At 37.7% G+C, this 25,672-nt stretch overlaps 1 protein-coding gene across 6 annotated transcripts in view; it reads right to left on the reverse strand.

Annotated features, from left to right (window-relative positions):
• The window catches only part of DMD (dystrophin), a 2,246,075-nt gene that overhangs the window by 1,803,558 nt on the left and 416,845 nt on the right, over positions 1-25,672 (reverse strand). For all 6 annotated transcript variants that reach the window (XM_055393453.2, XM_055393450.2, XM_055393451.2 and 3 more), the window contains exon 5: positions 2,388-2,480. In XM_055393453.2, the coding sequence (XP_055249428.2) occupies positions 2,388-2,480 (93 nt within the window). The remainder of the gene's footprint in view (positions 1-2,387; positions 2,481-25,672) is intronic.

Genomic DNA, 25,672 nt, shown 5'->3' on the forward strand with positions numbered 1-25,672 from the left:
TGTAAGGTTTTCTCAAAAACTGGTCGGGGTCCTTGGCTAAGAGGCAACTCTGCCTTGGGCCTGCTGGTGTAATAAACTGCACTTCACAATCTGTATTGTCCTTCTGAGTGAGTTTGTTTCCCGGAACAGGTGGCTACAACATGAACAATTTGTTATTGGGCTATAAGATAAAAACAACTGTTGATAGTCCATTAGAAACATCTGTAACAATTTTATAGAGTCCTATTTATGTCTGTTGAGTTTGGTGATAAAAAAGAAGCTTGGGTTCTCTGTGTCTTTTTATTTCATTTTCATAATGCTGCAATTTCATTGTAATTTACATACAATGGAAAAGCGGGGGTTGGGGGTCACACGGGATGGTTCCTTCCTCAAGATAGTTTGAGAAGTACTGAGCAACAGAAGGAAACCAGTTTGGTGGAGGGCCTTATGTTGCCTTGCTGGTTCTATTTGGTACCATCGCTACATGAGAAAGGCCCCGAATTGGGAACCTTGGGCTCTTTTGAGCTAGTCTCTGCTGTGAGCTGCTATGCTTGTTCTCTCTCTCTCTCCATATGCTATAAAATAGGACTAAGCCAGTTCAGAGTGTTGAGAATAAAAAGATGTGTGAGTCAATTGGGAGAACAACATGGGCGCTGAGTTGAATAGGTATACCTCTGGTCTACATGCTGCCTGACTCTGAGCAGGACCAATCTACAATTCAAGATGAAAGTCACCCTTACTAAAGGAAGTAGTGGTACCTGCTACAATAGGAATAGGCCTCAAAGATTATGTTCAGTGAAAGAAGCCAGATATAAAAGAATACATATTGTATGAGTGCATTGGGTATGAAATGTCCAAAAAAGGCACACATACAGAGACAGAAAATAGATGAATGGTTCCTAGGGTTGGGGTGGGAAAGAGGAGTGATGGTAACATGGACACGAGTTTTATTTTCAGAATCGTGGAAATGTGCCAAAATTAGATTGTTGTGATGACTGTACTATTCTGTAACTTCTAAAATTTTTGACAGATTGGGTCAAAATAGTTTGAGAAGCACTGGACAATACAACTAAACCAACTTTGTATACTTTGAATTTTACACATAGAACAGGTACATTTATGATATATACCTTTGATCTCAAAAAAAAACTTTTATAAAAAAAAATCTCTACTACTAAAAAGAGCCAGCATCTCAATTATCCTCCATTTTTAAAACTATGAGTGGGAAATAAAGCATTATTGGCAAGATATGCCTCTCATGAAAATGCTACTCTGTACTGAGTGCTTTATGGAATTCTCTCATTTAATTCTGATAAGAAATATATATGGTCATTATTTTTTTTTTTACTTTTGATAGTAAGGGAATTTTGGTCTAGAAATGGATGACATTATATCCAATGTCACTAAGATGGTAAATGGAGAAGTTAAAACATAAGCTCATATCAGTCTGAATAAAATATTACATAATCTTCACTAAACCAAATGAATTGTGATTTGTTTTGGTGGGAACCCAAAGCCAGGGCTTTGTGACCCCAACATACAGGTGTGGGATGGGGAGGGAGGTGGGGGAGATAGGTATACCTATGGCTGATTCATGTTAGTGTATGGCAGAAACCATCACAATATTGAAAAGCAATTATCCTCCAATTAAAAACAAAATGTTTTAAAAAGAAGACCCTTGCTGAGGTGGTTCTGGAAAAAAAAATAATATAGTTTCCAAATCAAACTATGAAGTGAGTGTGTGTATATAACAGATATACAGATCACCATATCCCAGTAATCTCTTATTGGCATTAGTTTACATTGAGAATACACATGATTCACAGCTCAGTTGGTAAAGAATCTGCCTGCAGTGCAGGAAACCTGGGTTCGATCCCTGGGTTGGGAAGATCCCCTGGAGAAGGAAATGGCAACCCACTCCAGTATCCTTGCCTGGAAAATCTCTTGGACAGAGGAGCCTGGTGGGCTGCAGTTCATGGGGTCGCAAAGAGTTAGGCACGACTGAGCGACTAACACTAACTAACAGAAAAAAATATTTCTCTTCTTACAAAACCATGTAGATTTACTGTTAGGTGAGTTACAGAAGACACATATTTTTGAAAATAGTTTTATTAACCTATTGATGAGATTTTTTTTGCCTCATTTGTATCCAGTGAAATAAAATTTAGAAAAATATTCCTGCAAATGTGCTAGAACCTGTTTTATAATCTGCTGATACTTCACTATGCAAATCACAATCATTCCAATTTAAAATGAAGCACTATGGAGATGGGCTTTCCATTGCTAGAGATAGATATCTGTTTTGCAGGTCAAGGGTAAAAATGAAAGGAAGGATCAGCAATGTGTTACCTCCCCTTCCACTGTACTCCCCCTCCAAAAAAAAAAAAAAAATTCATCAGGATTCTTACCTGCCAATGGAGGATTATATTCCAAATCAAGCCAAGAGTCAGTTTATGATTTCCATCTACTATGTCAGAGCTTCCGATATTCACTAAATCAACCTGTTAAGGATAAAGGGAAGCATTTGAAGGAAGCAGACAAAATGACTGTTTGAAAAGAAAACAAAATGCTAAGGTAATTGCATTTAGCTATTTCCAAAGCATAAGCAGCATTATAGCTTTTGAAAAATAATCTAAAAATGAAACAAACTGCAATTTGTAACTTCACTTTCTGTAACAAACAAAAGTCTCCAAACATTTACAAAGAGAGAGGAAATGAATGTACTTTTAGTATATAAATAAATTACTGCAGATTAGAGAGTCCAGTAAGAATATCTCCAAATAAAATATATAACAAGGCTAATTCATAAAGGATGCCTGCAATTAAGAAGTGCTTCCTAGTACATAATTGAAACTCAAAAAAAGACATTTCATCAACCCTTTGATCTAGCTCAAGGGAGTGCTATTGTAATTAGGGGTGACTGCAATTGACTGAAATGTCCTTGCTTTAGAAATATATGTTAGAACTCTACTAAATGGGGTTAGGACTTCCCAGGTGGCTCAGTGGTAAAGAACCTGCCTGCTAACACAGGAGACACAGGAAACCCAGCTTGATCCCTGGGTCAGGAAGATCCCCTGGAGGAGGAAATAGCAACTCACTTAAGTATTCTTGCCTAGGAAATCTCATGGACAGAAGAGCCTGGGGGCGGTGGGCAAGGGAGGGGTGGTACAGTCCATAGGGTCACAAAAATGTTAGACACATAACTTAGGGACTAAACAACAAAAACAATAAAAAATGGAGTTAATGGCCAGCTCTCTTTTGTCTATCTGGGAGTGGATTTGGGAATTAAAATCTGGCAGAGTTTTATTTTTTCAATACAAATCCAAATCTGGCAGAGTTTTATTTTTTCAAGACAAATCCTGTCTCCTGTCCTTCACACTCCTAACATTTTTAGGTGGAGTCAGGTTACACATAAACATCAGGCAAATGAGCCCATGAAAAGATATCCAACATCACTAGCCATTCAGTTCAGTTCAGTTCAGTCGCTCAGTTGTGTCCAACTCTTTGTGACACCATGAATCACAGCAAACCAGGCCTCCCTGTCCATCACCAACTCCCGGAGTTCACCCAAACCCATGTCTATCGAGTTGGTGATGCCATCCAGCCATCTCATCCTCTGTGTCCCCTTCTCCTCCTGCCCCCAATCCTTCCCAGCATCAGGGTCTTTTCCAATGAGTCAACTCTTCACATGAAGTGGCCAAAGTATTGGAGTTTCAGCTTCAACATATTCAGTTCAGTTCAGTCACTCAGTCACATCTGACTCTTTGCGACCCCATGAATCACAGCACGCCAGGCCTCCCTGTCCATCACCAACTCCCGGAGTGCACTCAAACTCATGTCTATTGAGTCGGTGATGCCATCCAGCCATCTCATTCTCTGTCGTCCCCTTCTCCTCCCACCCCCAATCCCTCCTAGCATCAGACTCTTTTCCAGTGAGTCAACTCGTCGCATGAGGTGGCCAAAGTATTGGAGTTTCAGCTTTAGCATCAGTCCTTCCAATGAACACCCAGGATTGATCTCCTCCAGAAATGCAAATTATAACCATAAAGGGCTAGCACTACAGACTTATTATAGTGGCAAAATTTTTTTTAAAAAATAGCGACAATATGTTGATGAGGATATAGAGAAATTGGGTCACTCAAGCTTTGCTGGCAGAAATGTAAATAGCACTGCTACTCTGGAAAACATTTTGACAGTTTCTTATAAAAATGAATATGTGCTTACCATACAATCCAGCAACTGGGCTCTTAGACATTTTATTCAAAGCAATGAAAGCTATGTTTATACAAAACTCTGTATGTAAGTGTTCATACTAGCTGTATTTGTAACAGTCAAGATCTGGGAACAACCTAGATGCCATTCAAAGGTGAATGGTTAAACATATTGGTACATCCATATCATGGACTACCACTCTGCAATGAAAAGGAACAGCTATTGATACAGTTGATACAGGCAGCAACTTAGGTGAATCTCATGGGTATCATGCTGAGTGAAAAAAAAAAAAGCCAGTAACAAAGGGTTATATGCAGTATGATTCTATGTACATAGCAGCTTTGAAGAGACAAAATGATAGAAATGAAGAACACAGTAGCAGTTGCCAGAGGTTAGGAACTGAGGTGGGATTAGAGTGGTGGGTGAATCTGTCTATAAAAGGGTAGCACAAGGCATCCTTGTAGTGATGGATCTATTCTTCACTTGACTCTGATGATGGATACACAAATGTACACATGCCACAATGTTGTAAAGAACTAAAAAAACATGTGCACATGCACACTGAGGAATATAAATACTATTGCAGATTGTATCATTGTTGATGTCCATGGAAATATTATAAATAAGGTTAATGTACCACTGGGGTAGAGCTGAGTTATGGGTGCACATATATTATAGCTTATAACTACATGTGAATTTATAATTATCTCAAAACAAGGTTAACCAAAAAAAATTAGTATCTAGGGATACTTTAAAAATATATCACATTAAAGCAAATATGCAACTTCATATTAAGGTCTACATAATGGAAGTGAAACTGTCAGAGCAAGCATTGAAAGTTGAGAATTCATTCAGGTTTCTTTCCTTACTTACTATCCTAGGCTCACTGATGCCTATGGTTACATTTTCTTTTGACTATCTTCAGGATTCTGCCATTTTGTCTTGTCCTGAGGGCATGGACCTGAGAGAGTTTCCCATTTATCCTCCTCTAGGGAGCTTCACTAAATAGCCAAGCTTCATTTTGGTTGAACCTTTCATGCTCTCAGGCTCTAAACCCTTACTGCTACACTTAGATCTGTCTTTCCCTCTTGTTTCTTCCTACAGTAAATGGGGTCACCATTTCTCACTCAATGGTAAAATATATTCCTTATCATTCATCTTAATTTTCTAAATGTTATTAACCATAACTCTTAAAACTATGGAGCTATGTGGGCAAACAATGAAAAGGCTACTCCAGTTTCATCACCAAATTACTCCAATTTTCTCCCCACACGAAGTTATTTGGAGGGTCAATGGATAATCTAAAACTTAAATTTATGTGTATAAACCAACTACATACAAATTATTGGTGGACTGCCTTAAAACAAATAATTGTTATAGGAAAAAAATTTAGAATCATTTAAATAAAGATAAAAAACCGAAATACAAGTCCATAGTTTAATACCAAATATAATTTATAGTAGAGGGTATTATTGAGCTATGCTGAAAATTAGATGTGAAGATGATACCACATGGACACTATAGAAAAGTAAGCCTGAAAAAAAATGGCCAGCATATAAAGAGACATTCAAGTAAGGCTCTACTGAAGAGTGGCTGACCAGACATCCTGAAAGCCGGCTAAGGTGAAAGACCTTGATTTTCTTGGGTATAAAAAAGTCAAGGTGATATTGCCAGTATAACACATTACAAGTCAACTTATTTCTACAATGTTGATGCTTCTCTTTGGACAGTCGAATTTTAGTAGTATCCCATGCAAAATTTTCCTAATTCAGTGCTGAAGTAAATATCAATATTTCAAATCACTGAGCATTCACATAGATTTTTTCCTATATATGCAAATAACAACTTGCCATGATACTTTCATTTTCATTATACAAAATAAATACAACAAGTTCCTAGAATTTCACTCTCAGGGGAGATTAATAACTCTTGAACAAGAAAGTACCATCATCTACATTTCATTTGGGGATTCCTCATGTGGCAGTAGAGGGGAGAAGCTTCTCCATGTGGAAAAGCTGCTATAAATTTATGAACTGATTTCTTGATTAATTCATTCCACAAATTCATATGTCTGGCACTGAATGTACTTAGAACATAAAAGGGAGATATATCCCTGCCTTCTAGGACTTGATTATAGTGGCAGTGAGAATCAGACCATATATTTTTGAACATTCAATTATTTAAATAAAGAACCTGCAATTTTTAGAAAATAGATGTACTTGAGGAATCAGTGCTGGTAATTTAGACTTGCCATAGGGCTCACCCTGGGGAGACTCAGAATGAGCAGCAAGCACTTAAGTAACAGCAGCCCATACCCACTCACATTGAAGGTGTATTCTCTGCGTGAACAGGGAGATGATTCCTCCTTTTATTTATCCCCATAAAATCCCATTTAAGACAGAATCTCTACTATGTCAGGGACTGTGCTCAGGTCTGATGAATACTAAGATAGAACTACTAATGTCAGAAAGCTTACAAGGTAACAGCACTTCACACAGTAAAAGTTAATTAAAATTAGGCAGAATCCAAAAATACCACTTCTGGGTATATATCCAAAAGAACTAGAAAGCAAAGATTAGAACAAATATTTAAACACCAATGTTCACAACACATTATTCATAACATCCAAAAGGTGGAAATGATCCAAATGTCTATTGACAGATGAATGGATAAACAAGACATGGTGTACATCTACAAAGGAGTACACTTCAATGTTAAAACGAAAGGAAATTCTGATACATGCTACAACATCCATGAACCTTGAAAACATTATGCTAAGTGAAATTAGCCAGTCATAAAATGAAAAAGAAAATAGTATATGATTCTACTTACAAGAGATACCTAGAATAGTCAATTTTATATAGAAAGGATGTGGAATAGAGATTAGCAGGGGCTAAGGGACAAGGAATTAGGAAGATTTTTAATGGGTAAGAAGTTCAGTTTGGGATGATGAAAATGTTCTAGAGATGAATACTGGTGATGGTTGCATACTGATGTGAATGTACTTAATCCCACTGAATTGTACACTTGCTGCTGCTGCTAAGTCGCTTCAGTCATGTCTGACTCTGTGCGACCCCATAGATGGCAGCCCGCCAGGCTCCCCCATCCCTGGGATTCTCCAGGCAAGAACCCTGGAGTGGGTTGCCATTTCCTTCTCCAATGCATGAAAGGAAAAGTGACAGTGAGTCCAACTCTTAGCGATCCCTTGGACTGCAGCCTACCAGGCTCCTCCAACCATGGGATTTTCCAGGCGAGAGAACTGGATTGGGTTGCCATTGCCTTCTCCTGAATTGTACACTTAAGAATGGTTAAAATGGTAAGGTATATGTTATGTATATTTTGCCACAATAAAAATAACAAAAAAGAAGCCATTGGAATACACACACACACACACAAGCTTCACTCAAAGTCTAAAGGAATGTGCATTGTTGTGTTCCAGTAAAACTTATTTACAACCACTGGGAAAAAATTAGGTAGGCAATTGTGTCTCATGGAGGCCCAGTAGAGAAAAAGAAATCATTGTGAGAGTGTAAGCAAAGGAAAAAGGAGATATTCGGTGTTAATTGAATCTGTAAAGAAGGAATATAAAGATTGGACCAATGCTATATAGCACAGGGAACTCTAGTTAAGGCACTGCAATGTACTAAATGGAAGGACAATCCAAAGAGGGGAGATATATGAACAGCTGGTTCATTTTGTTTATAACACAACATTATAAAGCAACTATACTTCAATAAAAATTACTTAAAAATAAAGACTGAACTTTTACAAAGGGAGGGGGCAGTGCGGAAGGCATGCCAAGAACAGCGTGTGCCTAAGGATATGGGGGACAAGTGTAAAGGATGGTTGGGAATTAGAAGTGTTATACTCAGGGACATTGCAGCATGTGTGAAGTTGTTAAATGGTGGCAGGATTATAAAGACTCTTAAAAAACAAAAAACTCAAGGAATATAAGGAACAAGTTAGGGCACTATGAAGTAGGAAAATAATAATACCAGAGAAGTTGAACAGATCTTGGCTAATTCTTATGGGCACTGAGAAAAAAAACCCAGTGAAAATGAATTATAAATGTTTCAAACTGGTACAAGGAAGCTTACATTTTTGGCAGGGACAACCAACCTTTTCACAGTTCTCAGCTCTAAGAAATGGGCATCTTAGAGTCATATACTGCATATTTAACTACAATTTTACAAGTGATGCAGTGATAACCATTTGGCATATTATTCAGGATCTATTGAATATTGCTTTTACCAAACAATAATCCCTTTTATTTGTCCATTTTAATGGCTAGCCCATTTTGACTCTAAATTCTCATATGCTTGGTATTGTTAATAACGCCTCATTCTTACCATGTAGCTATGAGTGATATTTTTTTTATAAATCATTCTAGCTATTCTCAGATAACCATTACTGTCCTGCTCAATCACTTCTCTCTTTCTTCCACATATTTTTTCCTAACATATGCTCTGGAATCCTATCTTCCGAAGATCGTCAATCTAATTTCCTAATAACTATGAAAAGGGAAAATAAAAATTAAAACATGTTAATATCTATGTTAAGTAAATGATTATGTGTCTGTCTAGCCTGTAAAACAAAACAAAACAAAAAACATTTATATGACATATATGCTAATAAATGGATTCAGTGTGTGTGTGTGTGTGTGTGTGTGTGTGTGTGTGCTGTGACAAGCACTAGATGTCAAGAAATTCAATTTGAGGTCATGAAGGAAGCCCAAAGTTATGTTTCCCTGTTTTGCAGAATAAAAGCATCTGATGCCAAATGAATAGGTGTGAAAATTGATATTATGTGTGAAAATTAAATAGCACATATTAAATTTTTGTAGGAACAAGTTCACCTCCATATGGAAATCAGCTTTAGAATAGTTCCTGCAAACAGAAACTTCTGTTTAAGCCTAAGTCTGAAGACTTAACTCAGAAAGTAATATATTCTAGCTCAGAATTTTGTAGTATTATATGTGGATGATGTTTTACTGAAACATAATTCTGGAGAAGACAAAATTCTCACCATTTGCTTTTTTTTGGCCATGCCACATGGCATGAGGGTCTTAGTTCCCTGACCAGGGACCAAACCTGAGCCCCTTGCAGCAGAAGCACAGGGTCCTAACCAATGGAACACCAGGGAATTCCCTCACCATTTGACTTGATGTAATGGAACCTTATTGTGACTCCAGCAGAATATTTAAAAATGAACTCTTAGGAAAACATCCCTTGAGTCAGGATGAGCAGGGTTGTATAAAATAAAATAAATGAACATAGGCAACCTAAGGAATTGCCTCTTGGAATAGAATGGGCTGTTGTTATCAATTTTATAGGTGTGAGAACATAAATTAAAGGGGATTCCTATTCTGTCCCCACACTAGTACTTAGACTGAAATATCTGATTTTTAACAAAAAGGTATATTGAGTAATTCTGTGATTAACATATAAGTATTTCAGAGAGTACTGTTACTTCCTGGTGTTATACCTCCTAAATCAGGTTACTAACCATGGGGCATGAGGAACAATTCTCTTCCATTGTTTATTCAAGAGAATAATGTTTGTTTTATCCCAGGTTTTGTTTTATGCCCAATCCCTTCAAGGCTTGGATGCAATTTAGCATTGTGATATTTTCTACAAGCTAAATTTAGATAGCCCATGGTGGTTATAACTACCGCAAAATTGCACTCATCTCACATGCTAGTTAAATAATGCTCAAAATTCTCCAAGCCAGGCTTCAACAGTATGTGAACGGTGAACTTCCAGATGTTCAAGCTGGATTTAGAAAAGGCAGAGGAACCAGAGATAAAATTGCCAATATCGACTGGATCATCAAAAATGCAAGAGAGTCCCAGAAAAAATATCTACTTCTGCTTTATTGACTATGCCAAAGCCTTTGACTGTGTGGATCACAACAAACTGTGAAAAATTCTGAAAGAGATGGGAATACCAGACCACCTGACCTGCCTCTTGAGAAATCTGTATGCAGCTCAGGAAGCAACAATTGGAACTGGACATGGAACAACAGACTGGTTCCAAATAGGGAAAGGCTGTATATTGTCACCCAGCTGATTTAACTTATATGCAGAGTACATCAAGAGAAACACTGGGTTGAATGAAGCACAAGTTGGAATCAAGATTGCCAGAAGAAATATCAATAACCTCAGATATGCAGATGACACCACCCTTATGGCAGAAAGAAAAGAAGAACTAAAGAGCCTCTTGATGAAAGTGAAAGAGGAGAGTGAAAAAGTTGGCTTAAAACTCAGCATTCAGAAAACGAAGATCATGGCATCTGGTCCCATCACTTCATGGCAAATAGATGGGGAAACAGTGGAAACAGTGAGAGACTTTATTTTGGGGGGGCTCCAAAATCACTGCAGATGGAGACTGCAGCCATGAAATTAAAAGACGTTTGCACCTTGGAAGAAAAGTTTTGACCAACCTAGACAGCATATTAAAAAGCAGAGACATTACTTTGCCAACAAAGGACCGTCTAGTCAAAGCTATGGTTTTTGCAGCAGTCATGTATGGATGTGAGAGTTGGACTATAAAGAAAGCTGAGCACCAAAGTATTGGTGCTTTTGAACTGTGGTGTTGGAGAAGATGCTTGAGAGTCCCTTGGACTGCAAGGAGATCCAACCAGTCCATCGTAAAGAAAATCAGTCCTGAAGATTCATTGGAAGGACTGATGCTAAAGCTGAAATTCCAATACTTTTGCCACCTGATGTGAAGAACTGACACATTTGAAAAGACCCTGATGCTGGGAAAGATTGAAGGCAGGAGGAGAAGGGGACAACAAAGGATGAGATGGTTGAATGGCATCACCGACTCAATGCACATGAGTTTGAGTAAACTCTGGGAGTTGGTGATGGACAGGGAGGCCTGGAGTGCTGAAGTCCATGGAGTCCAAAGAGTCATACACGACTGAGTGACTGAACTGAACTGCTGGTGGTTATATTGAAATAATTTATATATATAATATTGATATATTTAAGATTTAAGAATACTTACAAAAACCATAAGATTTAAAGTGAATCTAAAATGTGACATTTTAGTGAAAGGAGATTATTGACCTGGACAAGTTTATATTCTTTTTAATTAGCTTTACGGGAAGAATAGCAGAATGAGTTCAGTGAACACAAAGTGATTAATAGTGACTTTAGAATGAGGGACATTTGACATAAAAAATAATTGCAATATTCATGTCAAAAAATGAAAATAGAACTTTCCAGCATAGAATGGAAGGTAAAAGACAAGAAAAAAAGATAAATAAATGCAAGGGAGTGACCTTCCTGTGATATATCTGACAAAGTTCAAAGTTCAAAATCTCTTACAAGATTTTACATGCTAGAAATTTTGGTGGTAGCAGGGAGATGCTTTTCTAGTTGTAGTTTGTAAATAATATAGGCATTTGCATTCCTAACATGGATGTGATAGAAAGTTATATCTCATTCAATAAAGGAAACATCATCTTTGCAATAAATGATATCTGCCACTTCTTGCTTTTTTAGACAACCACTGAAAAGGGCATTTCATAACTATAGGTACTGATGAAAACACATCTTGTATCATTCCGCCAATTGATATTAGCTCAGGGTTAAGAAACCATATTTCAAAGAAATGGTTCTTCCAAATCACTCCAGGTTTCAAGCTTTATCCTAAGGAGGAGTCACTTTTGTTCCTTAATATGCAAAATATAGGCTGAACATTTATTTTCATTAGGCATGGGGTACAGCATAAGGGTAAGCAGTCTTTGTACTTATCAGTCTTGGTATGTGAGTTTAAATAACTGAGAAATGCTGCAAATTAAATCTTAGAAAATAACTTCACATAGAATGATAAGATTATGAAAGGAACCATAAAATATCATCTTGAAAAGTTTGAGTGGATTTCTTTGACCAGAATCTTAAACAATAATTATCATTTAGGGGAAAACCACGCATTGGGATTTATCATATAAACATTCTTCCTGATACTTAGACATCTTACTGGCACTTCTACCCTCTATATATTTGGTTCTTTCAGATCCATACATTTCCTTCTCATAAACTGTTTATAACTGAAAGTTTCTTTCCAACACTCTATACAAAAAGGATTTGCTTTTAAAAATGTGTCAAGTGTCTTTTATAAAATATCTGCCATCATGTAGTCAAGCTGAAGAGACTTCTCCATGTTCAAGAGAAATTCTTCAAGTATTTATGTAATCCTTACAAATATAACGCATTAAAAAGATCAAAAATGCAGAAAAAGCAAAAGAGTTTCACTGCCCTGCAGCATGTACTTTGATACTGTGTTTAAGCTTTATATACAATTTTAAGACTTATGGGCATAAATCATACCTACTTTTCCATTGAAAGATGCATGTATTGAATCTTTTATTATTAAATGATGAATAGTTCAATATATACAACATAAAGAGTGGCTTGCATTTGCCATTGTGGTTTTGGCTCTCACCTGGCAGGATTTTTTCTCCCCTATCATATCTCCACATTCCAAAGGTTGTTTTTTATTTTAAACAAATATAGAAGATTTGCATTGGAAAATACCTTTCAAAAACCACATTGTGACCTAGAATACATCATAAGACTTAGTTCTGTGAACTCACTATAAAGATACTACCCCTAACTTCAAAGTCTAAGTTTTACATATTCTTGTTTTTGCTGTTCAGTCACTAAGTCATGTCCAAATCTTTGTGACCTCATGGAATGTTTGTCCTCCATTATCTCCCAGAGTTTGCTCAAATTAATGCCCATTAAGTTGGTGTTACTATCTAACCAAATCACCCTCTGCCACCCCACTTCTCCTTTTGCCTTCACTCTTTTCCATTAGTCATTCATTAAATATTTTTCACCATCCACCTTATTGTTGTTATTATTCAGTCACTAAGTCGTGTCCAACTCTGTGACTCCATGGACTGTAACACACCAGGCTCCCCTGTCCTTTCACTATCTCCTGGAGTTTGCTCAAACACATGTTCATTGAGTCAATGAATCCACACATCTCCTCCTCTGAGGTCCCCTTCTCCTCCTACCCTCAATCTTTCCCAGCATCAGGGTCTTTTCCAACGAGTCAGCTCGTTGCATCAGGTGGCCAAAGTATTGGAGCTTTAGCTTCAGCATCAGTCCTTCTTTCCAATCCACTATATGCCACATATTAAGTGTTAAAAACAAAGATAGACTAAAAAACGGACTGTTTGATAAAAGTCCTTAAAGATTAGTGAAATGAGTTAAAAATTTCTATTTTGGATGTGTTTATGATAACCATAAATCTCAAGGTAACTCTTAACAGAACCGTGTTTTTGTTTATACATTGCCTCTTTGACACAAAAGACTTCAAGCAGCCAACTTTTAAACTCTCATGTTAAGAAAACATAAACATTAAAGTGGTTAAAGAAAACTAAAATGAATATAGCACAATAAAAATTTCAATGCGGGTAGTCTTTTTTTTCTTTATGAGGTGGGCAGTGGGAGGGAGGTTCAAAAGGGAGGGAACATATATACACCTATGGCTGGTTCACGTTGGTGTATGGCAGAAACTAACAAAATATTGCAAAGCAATCAGCCTTCAATTAAAAATAAATAAAATTTAAAAACTAAATCCTTCCTTACAGATTGCAAGCATTTGCATGACAGAAGGAAGTAAAACTGCTCTACTTAAAAACTTTGTTGTTAATATTCTTCCACACACAAACACACAAACACGCAAAGGACTCAGTTGATAAAACATTCTGGTCAATAGATCCTTAATTAATGGCCATTTTAGTGAGAATTCTCAGCCTCAAAGTCTTAAGAGTTTTAGAGGAATGGCTCTCCAGGTGCAGGATTTCCAGGCCAAGACCAGTTCAGTGGGTGTGGCCATTTTGTCAGAAGCCTCAGTTCAGTTCAGTCGCTCAGTCCTGTCCAACTCTTTGCAACCCCATTGACGGCAGCACACCAAGCCTCCCTGTCCATCACCAACTCCTGGAGTTTACTCAAACTCATGTCCATCGAGTCGGTGATACCATCCAACCATCTCATCCTCTGTAATCCCCTTCTCCTCCTGCCTTCAACCTTTCCCAGTATCAGGGTCTTTTCAAATGAGTCAGTTCTTCACTTCAGGCAGCCAAATTATTGGAGTTTCAGCTTCAGCATCAGTCCTTCCAATGAATATTCAGGACTGATTTCCTTTAGGATGGACTGGTTGGAACTCTTTACAGTCCAAGGGACTCTCAAGCGTCTTCTCCAACACCACAGTTCAAAAGCATCAATTCTTCAGTGCTCAGCTTTCTTTACAGTCCAACTCTCACATCCATACATGACTGCTGCAAAAACCATAGCTTTGACTAGACGGTCCTTTGTTGGCAAAGTAATGTCTCTGCTTTTTAATATGCTGTCTACATTGGTCAAAACTTTTCTTCCAAGGAGCAAACGTCTTTTAATTTCATGGCTGCAATCTCCACCTGAAGTGATTTTGGAGCTCCCCAAAAATAAAGTCTCTCATTGTTTCCACTGTTTCCCCATCTATTTCCCATGAAGTGATGGAACCAGATGCCATGAACTTCGTTTTCTGAATGTTGAGTTTTAAGCCAACTTTTTCACTCTCCTCTTTCACTTTCATCAAGAGGCTCTTTAGTTCTTCTTTTCTTTCTGCCATAAGGGTGGTGTCATCTGCATATCTGAGGTTATTGATATTTCTTCTGGCAATCTTGATTCCAGCTTCTGCTTATTCCAGCCCAGCGTTCCTCATGATGTACTATATGCTGCTGCTGCTGCTGCTAAGTCACTTCAGTCGTGTCCTACTCTGTGTGACCCCATAGACGGAAGCCCACCAGGCTCCCCCTTCCCTGGGATTCTCCAGGCAAGAACACTGGAGTGGGTTGCCATTTCCTTCTCCAATGTGTGAAAGTGAAAAGTGAAAGTGAAGTCGCTCAGTCATGTCCGACCCTTTGCGACCCCACGGACTGCAGCCTACCAGGCTCCTCCATCCATGGGATTTTCTAGGCAATAGTACTGGAGTGGCTTGCCATTGCCTTCTCCGATGTACTCTGCATATAAGTTAAATAATCAGGGTGACAATATAGAGCCTTGACGTACTGTACTCCTTTCCCTATCTGGAACCAGTCTATTGTTCCATGTCCAGCTCTAATTGTTGCTTCCTATCCTGCATACAGATTTATCAAGAGACAGGTCAGGTGGTCTGGTATTCTCATCTCTTTAAGAATTTTTCACAGTTTGTTGTGGTCCACACAGTCAAAGGCTTTGGCATAGTCAATAAAGCAGAAGTAGATATTTTTCTGGAACTCTCTTGCTTTTTTGATGATCCAGTGGATATTGGCAATTTTATCTCTGGTTCCTCTGCCTTTTCTAAATCCAGCTTGAATATCTGAAAGTTCATGGTTCATGTACTGTTGAAGCCTCCCATGACCGCTAAACCCCCACTTGTTAATATCCCCTGCCTCTTGATAGCCATGGGGCCTCTGGGCCTGCCCTATCTGTAAAATGGAAATGTTTAGAGTTCTCAATGTGATAATATTGTTTTTGTTTTTCTTTTATTCAGAGTGTAATTCAATGTAGGTAGTCTTACTGCATATTAGATATAGAACTTAACTTTTATCAAAGTAGCTCTTAAAACTAAACTAAGGCAAATTTCCCAGATGGAATATTACATACTAGAGGACATCATTTGAGATGATGCCTTTAATAACACTGTCCTCAAAAATAATTTCATAACATAGAATAATAAAAAAGACATATATACTTTCAATATAATATTATTTAACTTGAATTTTTATAAATACTATATTTATCTTATACCTGGCAATACAGAATGCCACTTTAATGACCCTATGTAGTCAGAGCTTTCTAGTTTTGAGCCATGTATACTGATTTCAAGAAAAAACAAACTGACAATAGCAACAGCAAAAAATTTTAAGACCTATGGTAATATTCATTATAATGAGAAAAATGTTTAATTTTAATATAATTTGTAGCCATAGTACTATTATCACAAAAGATCTCCATGTGTACAAATCAAAGTAAATTATTACCTCAATTTTAAGTTGAATATGTAAGGAATATACTATTTTCCCTTGATGCAAGAAATGTATGAAGGTGGGGAAATGTAAACAATTTACCTTATGAAATTATTTTCAGGGACAACTAGATTCAGTTTAAGAGGGATAACTCCATATAGCATCAGAAAACGGATTTAAAGATTATAAGATATGCTTGTGTGTATTTTTATGTCCCACAGAAGAATAGTTTGAAATAAGTATAGAATTATTTTTATTAGCATATATGATAAATGACAAACTGGTACCAAAGTCATGAAATCACTTGACAAAGACCCTCTAGTGAGTGAATGACAGGGTTAATGGTTATACTTCTGGATCCTTGTAATGAATATATATATGGTGCAAATGTCTAATAGGCCTACCATGTGTACTGAAATTTTAATATAAGAAATAACATGTATCTAACAAAAGCTGAGCACCGAAGAATTGATGCTTTTGAACTGTGGTGCTGGAGAAGACTCTTGAGAGTCCCTTGGACTGCAAGGAGGTCCAACCAGTCCATCCTAAATGCGATCAGTCCTGGGTGTTCATTGGAAGGACTGATGCTAAAACTGAAATTCCAATACTTTGGCCACCTCATGCAAAGAGTTGACTTATTGGAAAAGATCCTGATGCTGGGAGGGATTAGGGGCAGGAGGAGAAGGGGACAACAGAGGATGAGATGGCTGGATGGCATCACCGACTCAATGGACATGAGTTTGAGTGAACTCCGGGAGTTGGTGATGGACAGGGAGGCCTGGTGTGCTGTGATTCATGGGGTCGCAAAGAGTTGGACATGACTGAGCGACTGAAGTGAACTGAACATAAATTAACTTAAATATTTGGAATTTATATCTGAACTCTGGATTTTATGAGTAATAAATGGAAGTAGTTTATATTCGGTCAAAGATATTATGTTCTAACGTACCTCAACATATATATTATATGGCTATTTAAGTTTCTGAATACTTAGAAGACACACAAAATACTACTTTTAAACAACAATTTAGAATCCCCTTTGTCTAAGATCATGTGCCAGGATGAGTGAACACTGTATAATTTTTCAGATCGGTAACATTTGACAACCATTCAATCTAGTTCAGTGACAATTTTCAATGATGTGATTAATTGAATATTTGAACATAGTTGACAGTTGAAATTTTACCCTAGGAATTTTAAGTACTCATTTTGGATTTGTGGTTTAATAATGTACAATAATGACCTTATTTTTTGTTCTATCTCACCATGCATATTTTAAATCACTTGGTAAAACTGTGCCACTTTGTCGTAGAAAACTGATGAAAGTAGTGAACATAATTTTGAGATCTACAATGTGTCAGCTACTATTAAATCATAATAAATCAGTTAAGTCCCAGTATATGCCCAGGGTGTACTGTAACCCTATTTTTTTTTGTCAGATTCTCTAAAATAATGATAGAGTTCATTTCATGACTTCAAAAAGTCATTGGGATTCATAAAGTATACACATAGAAATCTTGGGATGGAAGAAGAGGAAACAAACGGGCTCAGCCAATGAATGTAATACAGGTATCATAATGCATCTGGAGAACAGTTTAGAACACCAAGGTCAGTTAAATCTCCCTTATTGTTGCGGTTGTTCAGTCACTAAGTCATGTCCAACTCTTTGCAACCCCATGGACTGTAGCCCACCAGGCTCCAAGTCCATGAGATTCTCCAGGCAAGAATACTGGAGTGAGTTGTCATTTCCTAGTCCAGGGGATCGTCTCAACCCAAGTATTGAACCCATATCTCTTGCATTGCAGGTGGATTCTTTACTACTGAGCCACTTGGGAAGCCCTAAACCTCCCTACCAGATTTTTAATGGCTAAATTATTTTACCAGCAAAAACAATCAATCATTATTCAACTTTACATAAAAAGATTAAAAATGAAAATATTTATTAGAGGAAACTCACTAGCTGGAACTTAATTACATCTAAGGGGAGAAATTCTATTGATAAACAAGTTTACATCACCCATTAAATACTTCTTTATGTCTGAGAGAAGATGGGGTTAAAGACCCACAGAACTGAATTCAGCATGTCTGGGGAAAGGGGTGGGAAGGGGGCTACCCACCAACAAGAGCAGACTGGTGGCTCAGAGGTTAACGTGTCTGCCTCCAATGCGGTAGACCCGGGTTCGATCCCTGGGTCGGGAAGATCCCCTGGAGAAGGAAATGGTAACCCACTCCAGTATTCTTGCCTGGAGAATCCCATGGATGGAGAAGCCTGGTAGGCTACAGTCCACAGGGTCGCAAAGAGTCGGACACGACTGAGTGACTGAGCAGAACAGAACAGAATGGCAGTAAGAGAGATGTTTCCCTATTATCTGAGATTTGCTCTACCTTCAACAAGTTACAAATAAATAAATGGAAGCTGTGGATACATTTTTATCTTGATTTCATGTGTAGACAAGCATAACCATTTGGTAGAGTCATCCCCTGCTTCAGAGGATTTTGTATTCCCTTTTGTTTGCTTTTCTATGTCACAGCCAACTTTATTACAAAAGAGCTTTGCTCTCAGCAAATAGTGTGATAAAGGCATCACTGCACTTAGAAGTACTTCCTTCTCAATAAGTGGTTTTCTCAAATAAATTATTGATAGCAGGGACAAGTTCATGCTAAAACAGCCACACCAAGGAGAATACAAAGCAGAAGGTAAACGTGGTATCTGAGCTCTACAAAGCTAAGCTGTGAGTGACACTTGAGTGAGGATAGTAATTATAAGTCAAGACAGAGAAAAGAAATGAAATGAAACAGAAGCACAGGGTCAGGTTGAGCTGCTCGTTTAGAACTAAGGAATATACTAAAACCAGTCATTTATGGCAGAGAAACAGGCCAGATTGGAAGAGGAAAGGGAGGGAGGATTAGGGAAGTTGAGGGGAGGAGGGGGAATGGATGAGACAAAATGAACTTGACCTAAGATTCTGAAACTACCACAAGTTTCTTTTCAAAGGGAAATTTCTAATATCCCTTTAACAACAAAGGAGGCAACCTAAATGTCTATGAAGAGAGGAATGGGTAAAGAAGATGTAGTACATATACACAAATGGAATATTGTTGTTGTTTTAGTCACCAAGTTGTGCCCAACTCTTCTGTGACCCCAAGAAACGTAGCCTGCCAGGCTCCTCTGTCAATGGGATTTCCCAGGCAAGAATGCTGGAGTGGGTTGCCATTTCCTTTTCCGGAAGATCTTCCTGACCCAGGGGATCAAATTTTTTTCTCCTGCATTGAAGGTGGATTCTTTACCACTGAGCCACCAGAGAAGCCCTACAATGGAATATTACTCAGCCATTAAAAGAATGAAGTAATGTAATTTGCAGCAAAATGGATGGACCCAGAGATTATCATACTAAGTGAAGTAAGTCAGACAAAGAAAGAGAAACATCATATGACATCCCCCATAGGTGGAATCTAAAAATAAATGATACAAATGAACTTACTAACAAAACAGAAAGAGACTCATAGAGAACAAATTTATGGTTATTGGGGAGAAGGATGAGGGGAATGGACAGTTAGGGAGTGTGGGATGGACATACATACACTGCTATATTTAAAATGGATAACCAACAAGGTCCTCCTGTATAGCACAGGGAATTCTACTCAATGTTATGTGACAGCCTGGATGGGAGGGGAGTTTGGGGAAGAATGGATACAGGTATATTTATGGCTGAGTTCCTTCCCTGTTCACCTGAAACTATCACAACATTGTTAATTGGCTACACCACAATATAAAATAAAAAGTTAAAAAAGAAAAGAAAAGAAACAAGGGAAGGCTAATTTTTTTTCAGGTGATTTGAAAACTTAGGTTTGTAAACAGATTTGTACAATTAGTAGGCCCCCTCAAGATTTTCTATTAGCAATCATCAATTCCTTAAATCTTTGAATGAACTTACCACTGGTTTCACTGGATTCAGAAGTCTTTGTAAAAGGTTTGTTTGATTTTGTTTTATGATTTCTTTAAGTTCCTTTGGTGGCTGATGAAGGTATTTTATATTCCATTATTTTAATTCTTATAAATAGAATATAATCCAATCTAATTGTTTTTTTATAATCATTATATAGTTCTGTATAGATTACATTTTTGGTTTCTATGTCTCTTTTACTTATTTTTAATATTTTCTGTGTTTAAATTGCATATGTTTGCTTTATTTCTCTTTTTCTGATCAAATTTATAAGAGATTAATCTATCATGATTTTATTACAAAGAACTAAGATCTTAAATTTATCTAGTGTTTCTTCTTTCTAACCCCTTTATTTCTTCAAGGAAATTTCCTTATTTCCTTGAAATAAGAAATAAGATTTCCTTATTTCTTCAGGAAATCTTTTATTTCCTACTTTCCTTAGATCATTTTTTGTAACATGAATGGTTGAAAACTTAATTTATTTTACTTTTTTTTAAATTAAAATAAAAGCAAAGACAAAAATTGAACCTCTAAGCAGAACCAAGGCTGTTTCTCATGGGTTTTCTCGTAGAATGCTTTTTCCTATACAAAAGTGGATTTGTACTCTTGGTTTCTTACACATTTTAGATTAATCAAATTGTGTTTTTAAAGGATTATTAATTTCAACTTCATTATTATTATCAAAGATTATTCACTTTAAAAGTTCTTCTTTTTATGTGTTTAATGGCATTTTCACTACCTTCTAATATATTAGGGCTCTTGACATCATTAATAGGAATTTTCAAGTCTTCTTTTGATCAGAGGAAAAAAAACAGCTATCTGGAGAGCTAGGTTTTCTCTGCTCCCCCTCCCACATTTTTCATACTTTGTCTTTTTTGGGGAGATGACCCACTGGTGGGCTACAGTCCATGGGGTCACAAAGAGTCAGACATAACTGAAGCGACTTAGAATGCACACATGCACCCGGTATGGGATGAGTCTATCATCCAGGATTTCCTACTCTCTGGCTTCTGGCTAGGTTCAACTAATGAGTAAAACTGGCAGAACACTAGAGAACCCAAGGTATCGATTCTCCCAGCTCCTCCAGCAGGCCATGATTTGAGAGTAACTGCATTCTTAAGGTATCTATAGTTGCACTTGCTATCCAATGGGCCTGCTCCTGAGGTTTGAGCTTTCATTGGTTTAAGGCTCTATCCTTTTGTCTCTTTGAGTTTAGGGGTAATAAAGTCTAGTAACTGAGGCTAGGTTCTGTGTACTTCACCATTCATTGTTGGTTCCTTTAATTCTGCCCAAATTTCTGTTTACATCACTTTTATTACAGTCTCTTCAACTTTGTCTTAGCATAGGCTGATTCAATCCAAGACTGTTAGTGATACACTGGGATGGTGACTCTATCAATGGATAATTCAATAGACTAAAACTGAGAGGCTTTTCTTCCTCCCTATAAAAGGCACCACATAGGTCTACTGATGTATAGGGATAGGGAAGATTATTCCTAGTAATGACAAAGTTAGAATTTTCTCAATGCTTATCTCAAAGCTCAGATTTTGATTTGGTTCATTTAAATTAAATTATAAACTATTGTTTTCCTTGAAAACCCAACTTTATGGGAGAGAAGTATACATAATTCACACATTTTACAGAATCATCTATGCCAGGAAGTGCCAATAGAAATAGTAGAAAATCACTATTAAATTTACAGTTTTTTAATGTTATTTGTATTCTCAAATGTTTTCTTTGCTGCTAACTGTGCTGTAATCTGACAATGGTGAATTAAAGGCACTGGATAAAAATGCATTTCTATCATTTTTCTTTATGGTTTTAGCAGTATTTCTATCATCCAGCAAGTTGTATTATATTTTAATTATTGATCTTTAACTTCCTTGGCAAAAAATGATTTTTTTAATACTTGTAAGTTTTTCTTTATTAATATTCCTATCTCTGACTTTTAAAATAACTTGCTTTATTACCTACATAATTTATAATAGCCTTTTTATGCTTAGTTAAACACCTTCTTCCAACAACACAAGAGAAGACTCTACACATGGACATCACCAGATGGTCAACACCGAAATCAGATTGATTATATTCTTTGCAGCCAAAGATGGAGAAGCTCTATACAGTTAGCAAAAACAAGACCAGGAGCTGACTGTGGCTCAGATCATGAACACCTTATTGACAAATTCAGATTGAAATTGAAGAAAGCAGGGAAAACCACTAGACCATTCAGATATGACCTAAATCAAATCCCTTATGATTCTACAGTGGAAGTGAGAAATAGATTTAAGGGACTAGATCTGATAGATAGAGTGCCTGATGAACTCTGGATGAAGGTTCGTGACATTGTACAGGAGATAGGGACCAAGACCATCCCCATGGAAAAGAAATGCAAAAAAGCAAAATGGCTGTCTGAGGAGGCCTTACAAATAGCTGTGAAAAGAAGAGAAGTGAAAAGCAAAGGAGAAAAGGAAAGATATAAGCATCTGCATGCAGAGTTCCAAAGAATAGCAAGGAGAGATAAGAAAGCCTTCTTCAGCGATCAATGCAAAGAAATAGAGGAAAACAACAGAATAGCAAAAACAAGAGATCTCTTCAAGAAAATTAGAGATTCCAAGGGAACATTTCATGCAAAGATGGGCTCGATAAAGGACAGAAATGGTATGGACCTAACAGAAGCAGAAGATATTAAGAAGAGGTGGCAAGAATACACAGAAGAACTGTACAAAAAAGATCTTCACGACCAAGATAGTTTCGATAATGTGATATCTGACCTAGAGCAAGACATCTTGGAATGTGAAGTCAAGTGGGCCTTAGAAAGCATCACTACGAACAAAGCTAGTGGAGGTGAAGGAATTCCAGTTGAGCTATTTCAAATCCTGAAAGATGATGCTGTGAAAGTGCTGCACTCAATATGCCAGCAAACGTGGGAAACTCAGCAGAGGCCACAGGACTGGAAAAGGTCACAAAGAAAGGCAATGCCAAAGAATGCTCAAACGACCGCACAATTGCCCTCATCTCACACGCTAGTAAAGTCATGCTCAAAATTCTCTGAGCCAGGCTTCAGCAATATGTGAACCATGAACTCCCAGATATTCAAGCAGGTTTTAGAAAAGGCAGAGGCACCAGAGATCAAATTGCCAACATCCGCTGGATCATGGAGAAAGCAAGAGAGTTCCAGAAAAACATCTATTTCTGCTTCATTGACTATGCCAAAGCCTTTGACTGTGTGGATCACAATAAACTGTGGAAAATTCTGAAAGAGATGGGAATGCCAGACCACCTGACCTGCCTCTTGAGAAACCTGTATGCAGGTCAGGAAGCAACAGTCAGAACTGTACATGGAACAACAGACTGGTTCCAAATAGGTAAAGGAGTACGTCAAGGCTGTATATTGTCACCATGCTTATTTAATTTATATGCAGAGTACATCATGAGGAACAATGGGCTGGAAGAAGCACAAGCTGGAATCAAGATTGCCAGGAGAAATATCAATAACCTCAGATATGCAGATGACACCATCCTTATGGCAAAAAGTGAAGAGGAACTCAAAAGCCTCTTGATGAAAGTGAAAGAGGAGAGTGAAAAGGTGGGCTTGAAGCTCAACATTCAGAAAACAAAGATCATGGCATCTGGTCCCATCACTTCATGGGAAATAGATGGAAAAACAGTGGAAACAGTGTCAGACTTTATTTTTTTGGGCTCCAAAATCACTGCAGATGCTGATTGCAGACATGAAATTAAAAGATGCTTACTCCTTGGAAGGAAAGTTATGACCAACCTAGATAGTATATTCGGAGAAGGCGATGGCACCCCACTCCAGTACTCTTGCCTGGAGAATCCCATGGGCGGAGGAGCCTGGTGGGCTGCAGTCCATGGGGTCGCGAAGAGTCAGACACCACTGAGCGACTTCACTTTCACTTTTCACTTTCACACATTGGAGAAGGAAATGGCAACCCACTCCAGTGTTCTTGCCTGGAGAATCCCAGGGACGGGGGAGCCTGGTGGGCTGCTGTCTATGGGGTCGCACAGAGTCGGACACGACTGATGCTACTTAGTAGTAGTAGTAGTAGTAGTAGTAGATAGTATATTAAAAAGCAGAGACATTACTTTGCCAACAAAGGTCCGTCTAGTCAAGGCTATGGTTTTTCCCGTGGTCATGTATGGATGTGAGAGTTGGACTGTGAAGAAAGCTGATCGCCGACGAATTGATGCTTTTGAACTGTGGTGCTGGAGAAGACTCTTGAGAGTCCCTTGGACTGCAAGGAGATCCAACCAGTCCATTCTAAAGGAGATCAATCCTGGGTGTTCATTGGAAGGACTGATGCTGAAGCTGAAACTGCAATACTTTGGCCACCTCATGCGATGAGTTGACTCACTGGAAAAGACTCTGATGCTGGGAGGGATTGGGGGCGGGAGGAGATGGGTAGACAGAGAATGAGATGGCTGGATGGCATGACCGACTCTGTGGACATGAGTTTGAGTGAACTCCGGGATTTGGTGATGGACAGGGATGCCTGGTGTGCTGTGATTCATGGGGTCGCAGAGAGTCGGACACAACTGAGTGACTGAATTGAACTGAACTGAACTGAACTGTCATCTCATTTAGAACTAAATTCAAAACCTAACCATGGCTCCCCATGTTTGCCTCTTCCCAGCCCCATCCTGCTACCACTCTGGTCCCCTTCTTACCATATTGTTTTCCACACTCAGCCCTCTCTACCTATTAAGTCCTATTTCCAAATGCTTTTTCTCCTCTAGGTCTTTTTATTCCACTGTCTGCACCATACTCTACAGATAATCCCTGGCTCACTCCACTACTTCCTTCCGATTTCTATCCATAAGACAATCTAATCAAAGGTCTTCCCAAACATACTATTCTGTTTTTCTCTTCTTCATTCACTTACTTATCATTACATACATTACACACACACACACACACACATTTAATGTCCTCTGGTATGTGAATCTAAACTCCATGGCATAAATGATACTTTTTGTTCTGATCACTGACTGTAGGGTTCCTACTATTTGGAACCTGATATTCAGTAGACACTCAATAAATAATATATTGAATGTAAATATACTAACTTTATTTTGTTGAAGATATGACTACTCAAAACCTCCAATCTATGTCTCCCAATTTGAGAATTTGTGATTTTTAAAAGAAAATTTGTAATAGTTTTATCTACCACTTTACTTAATATGCTGATTTCCTTACATCCCACACCAGAATCATTTAGTCATCTGGTATAGAATATTCAAGGCCAGTTTTAGGAGAACAGTTGTGCACTTGAACAGTCTCTTCAATTTAACTGTGTTTATATTTTAAGGTAATAATCAGAGGTTAAATATCGTGTCCCTTGGAATATTTTCCATTTCTTTTGTACCTTATTTTATTACAAAATAATGGGAAATATAAAATGATAATACATTTACTTTTAAGCATTAATCTTCTGTGTCTTTTGGCCTGGGGCTAACTCAGGTAAAGTTTATTTCACTCTAGGTTTTCGTTCACACTGGAGAATGTT

The sequence above is a fragment of the Moschus berezovskii genome, chromosome X (assembly GCF_049115385.1).
Source record: "Moschus berezovskii isolate FMDL1 chromosome X, NW_MosBer_1.0, whole genome shotgun sequence".
In the NCBI taxonomy this organism is placed as follows: Eukaryota; Metazoa; Chordata; class Mammalia; order Artiodactyla; family Moschidae; genus Moschus; species Moschus berezovskii.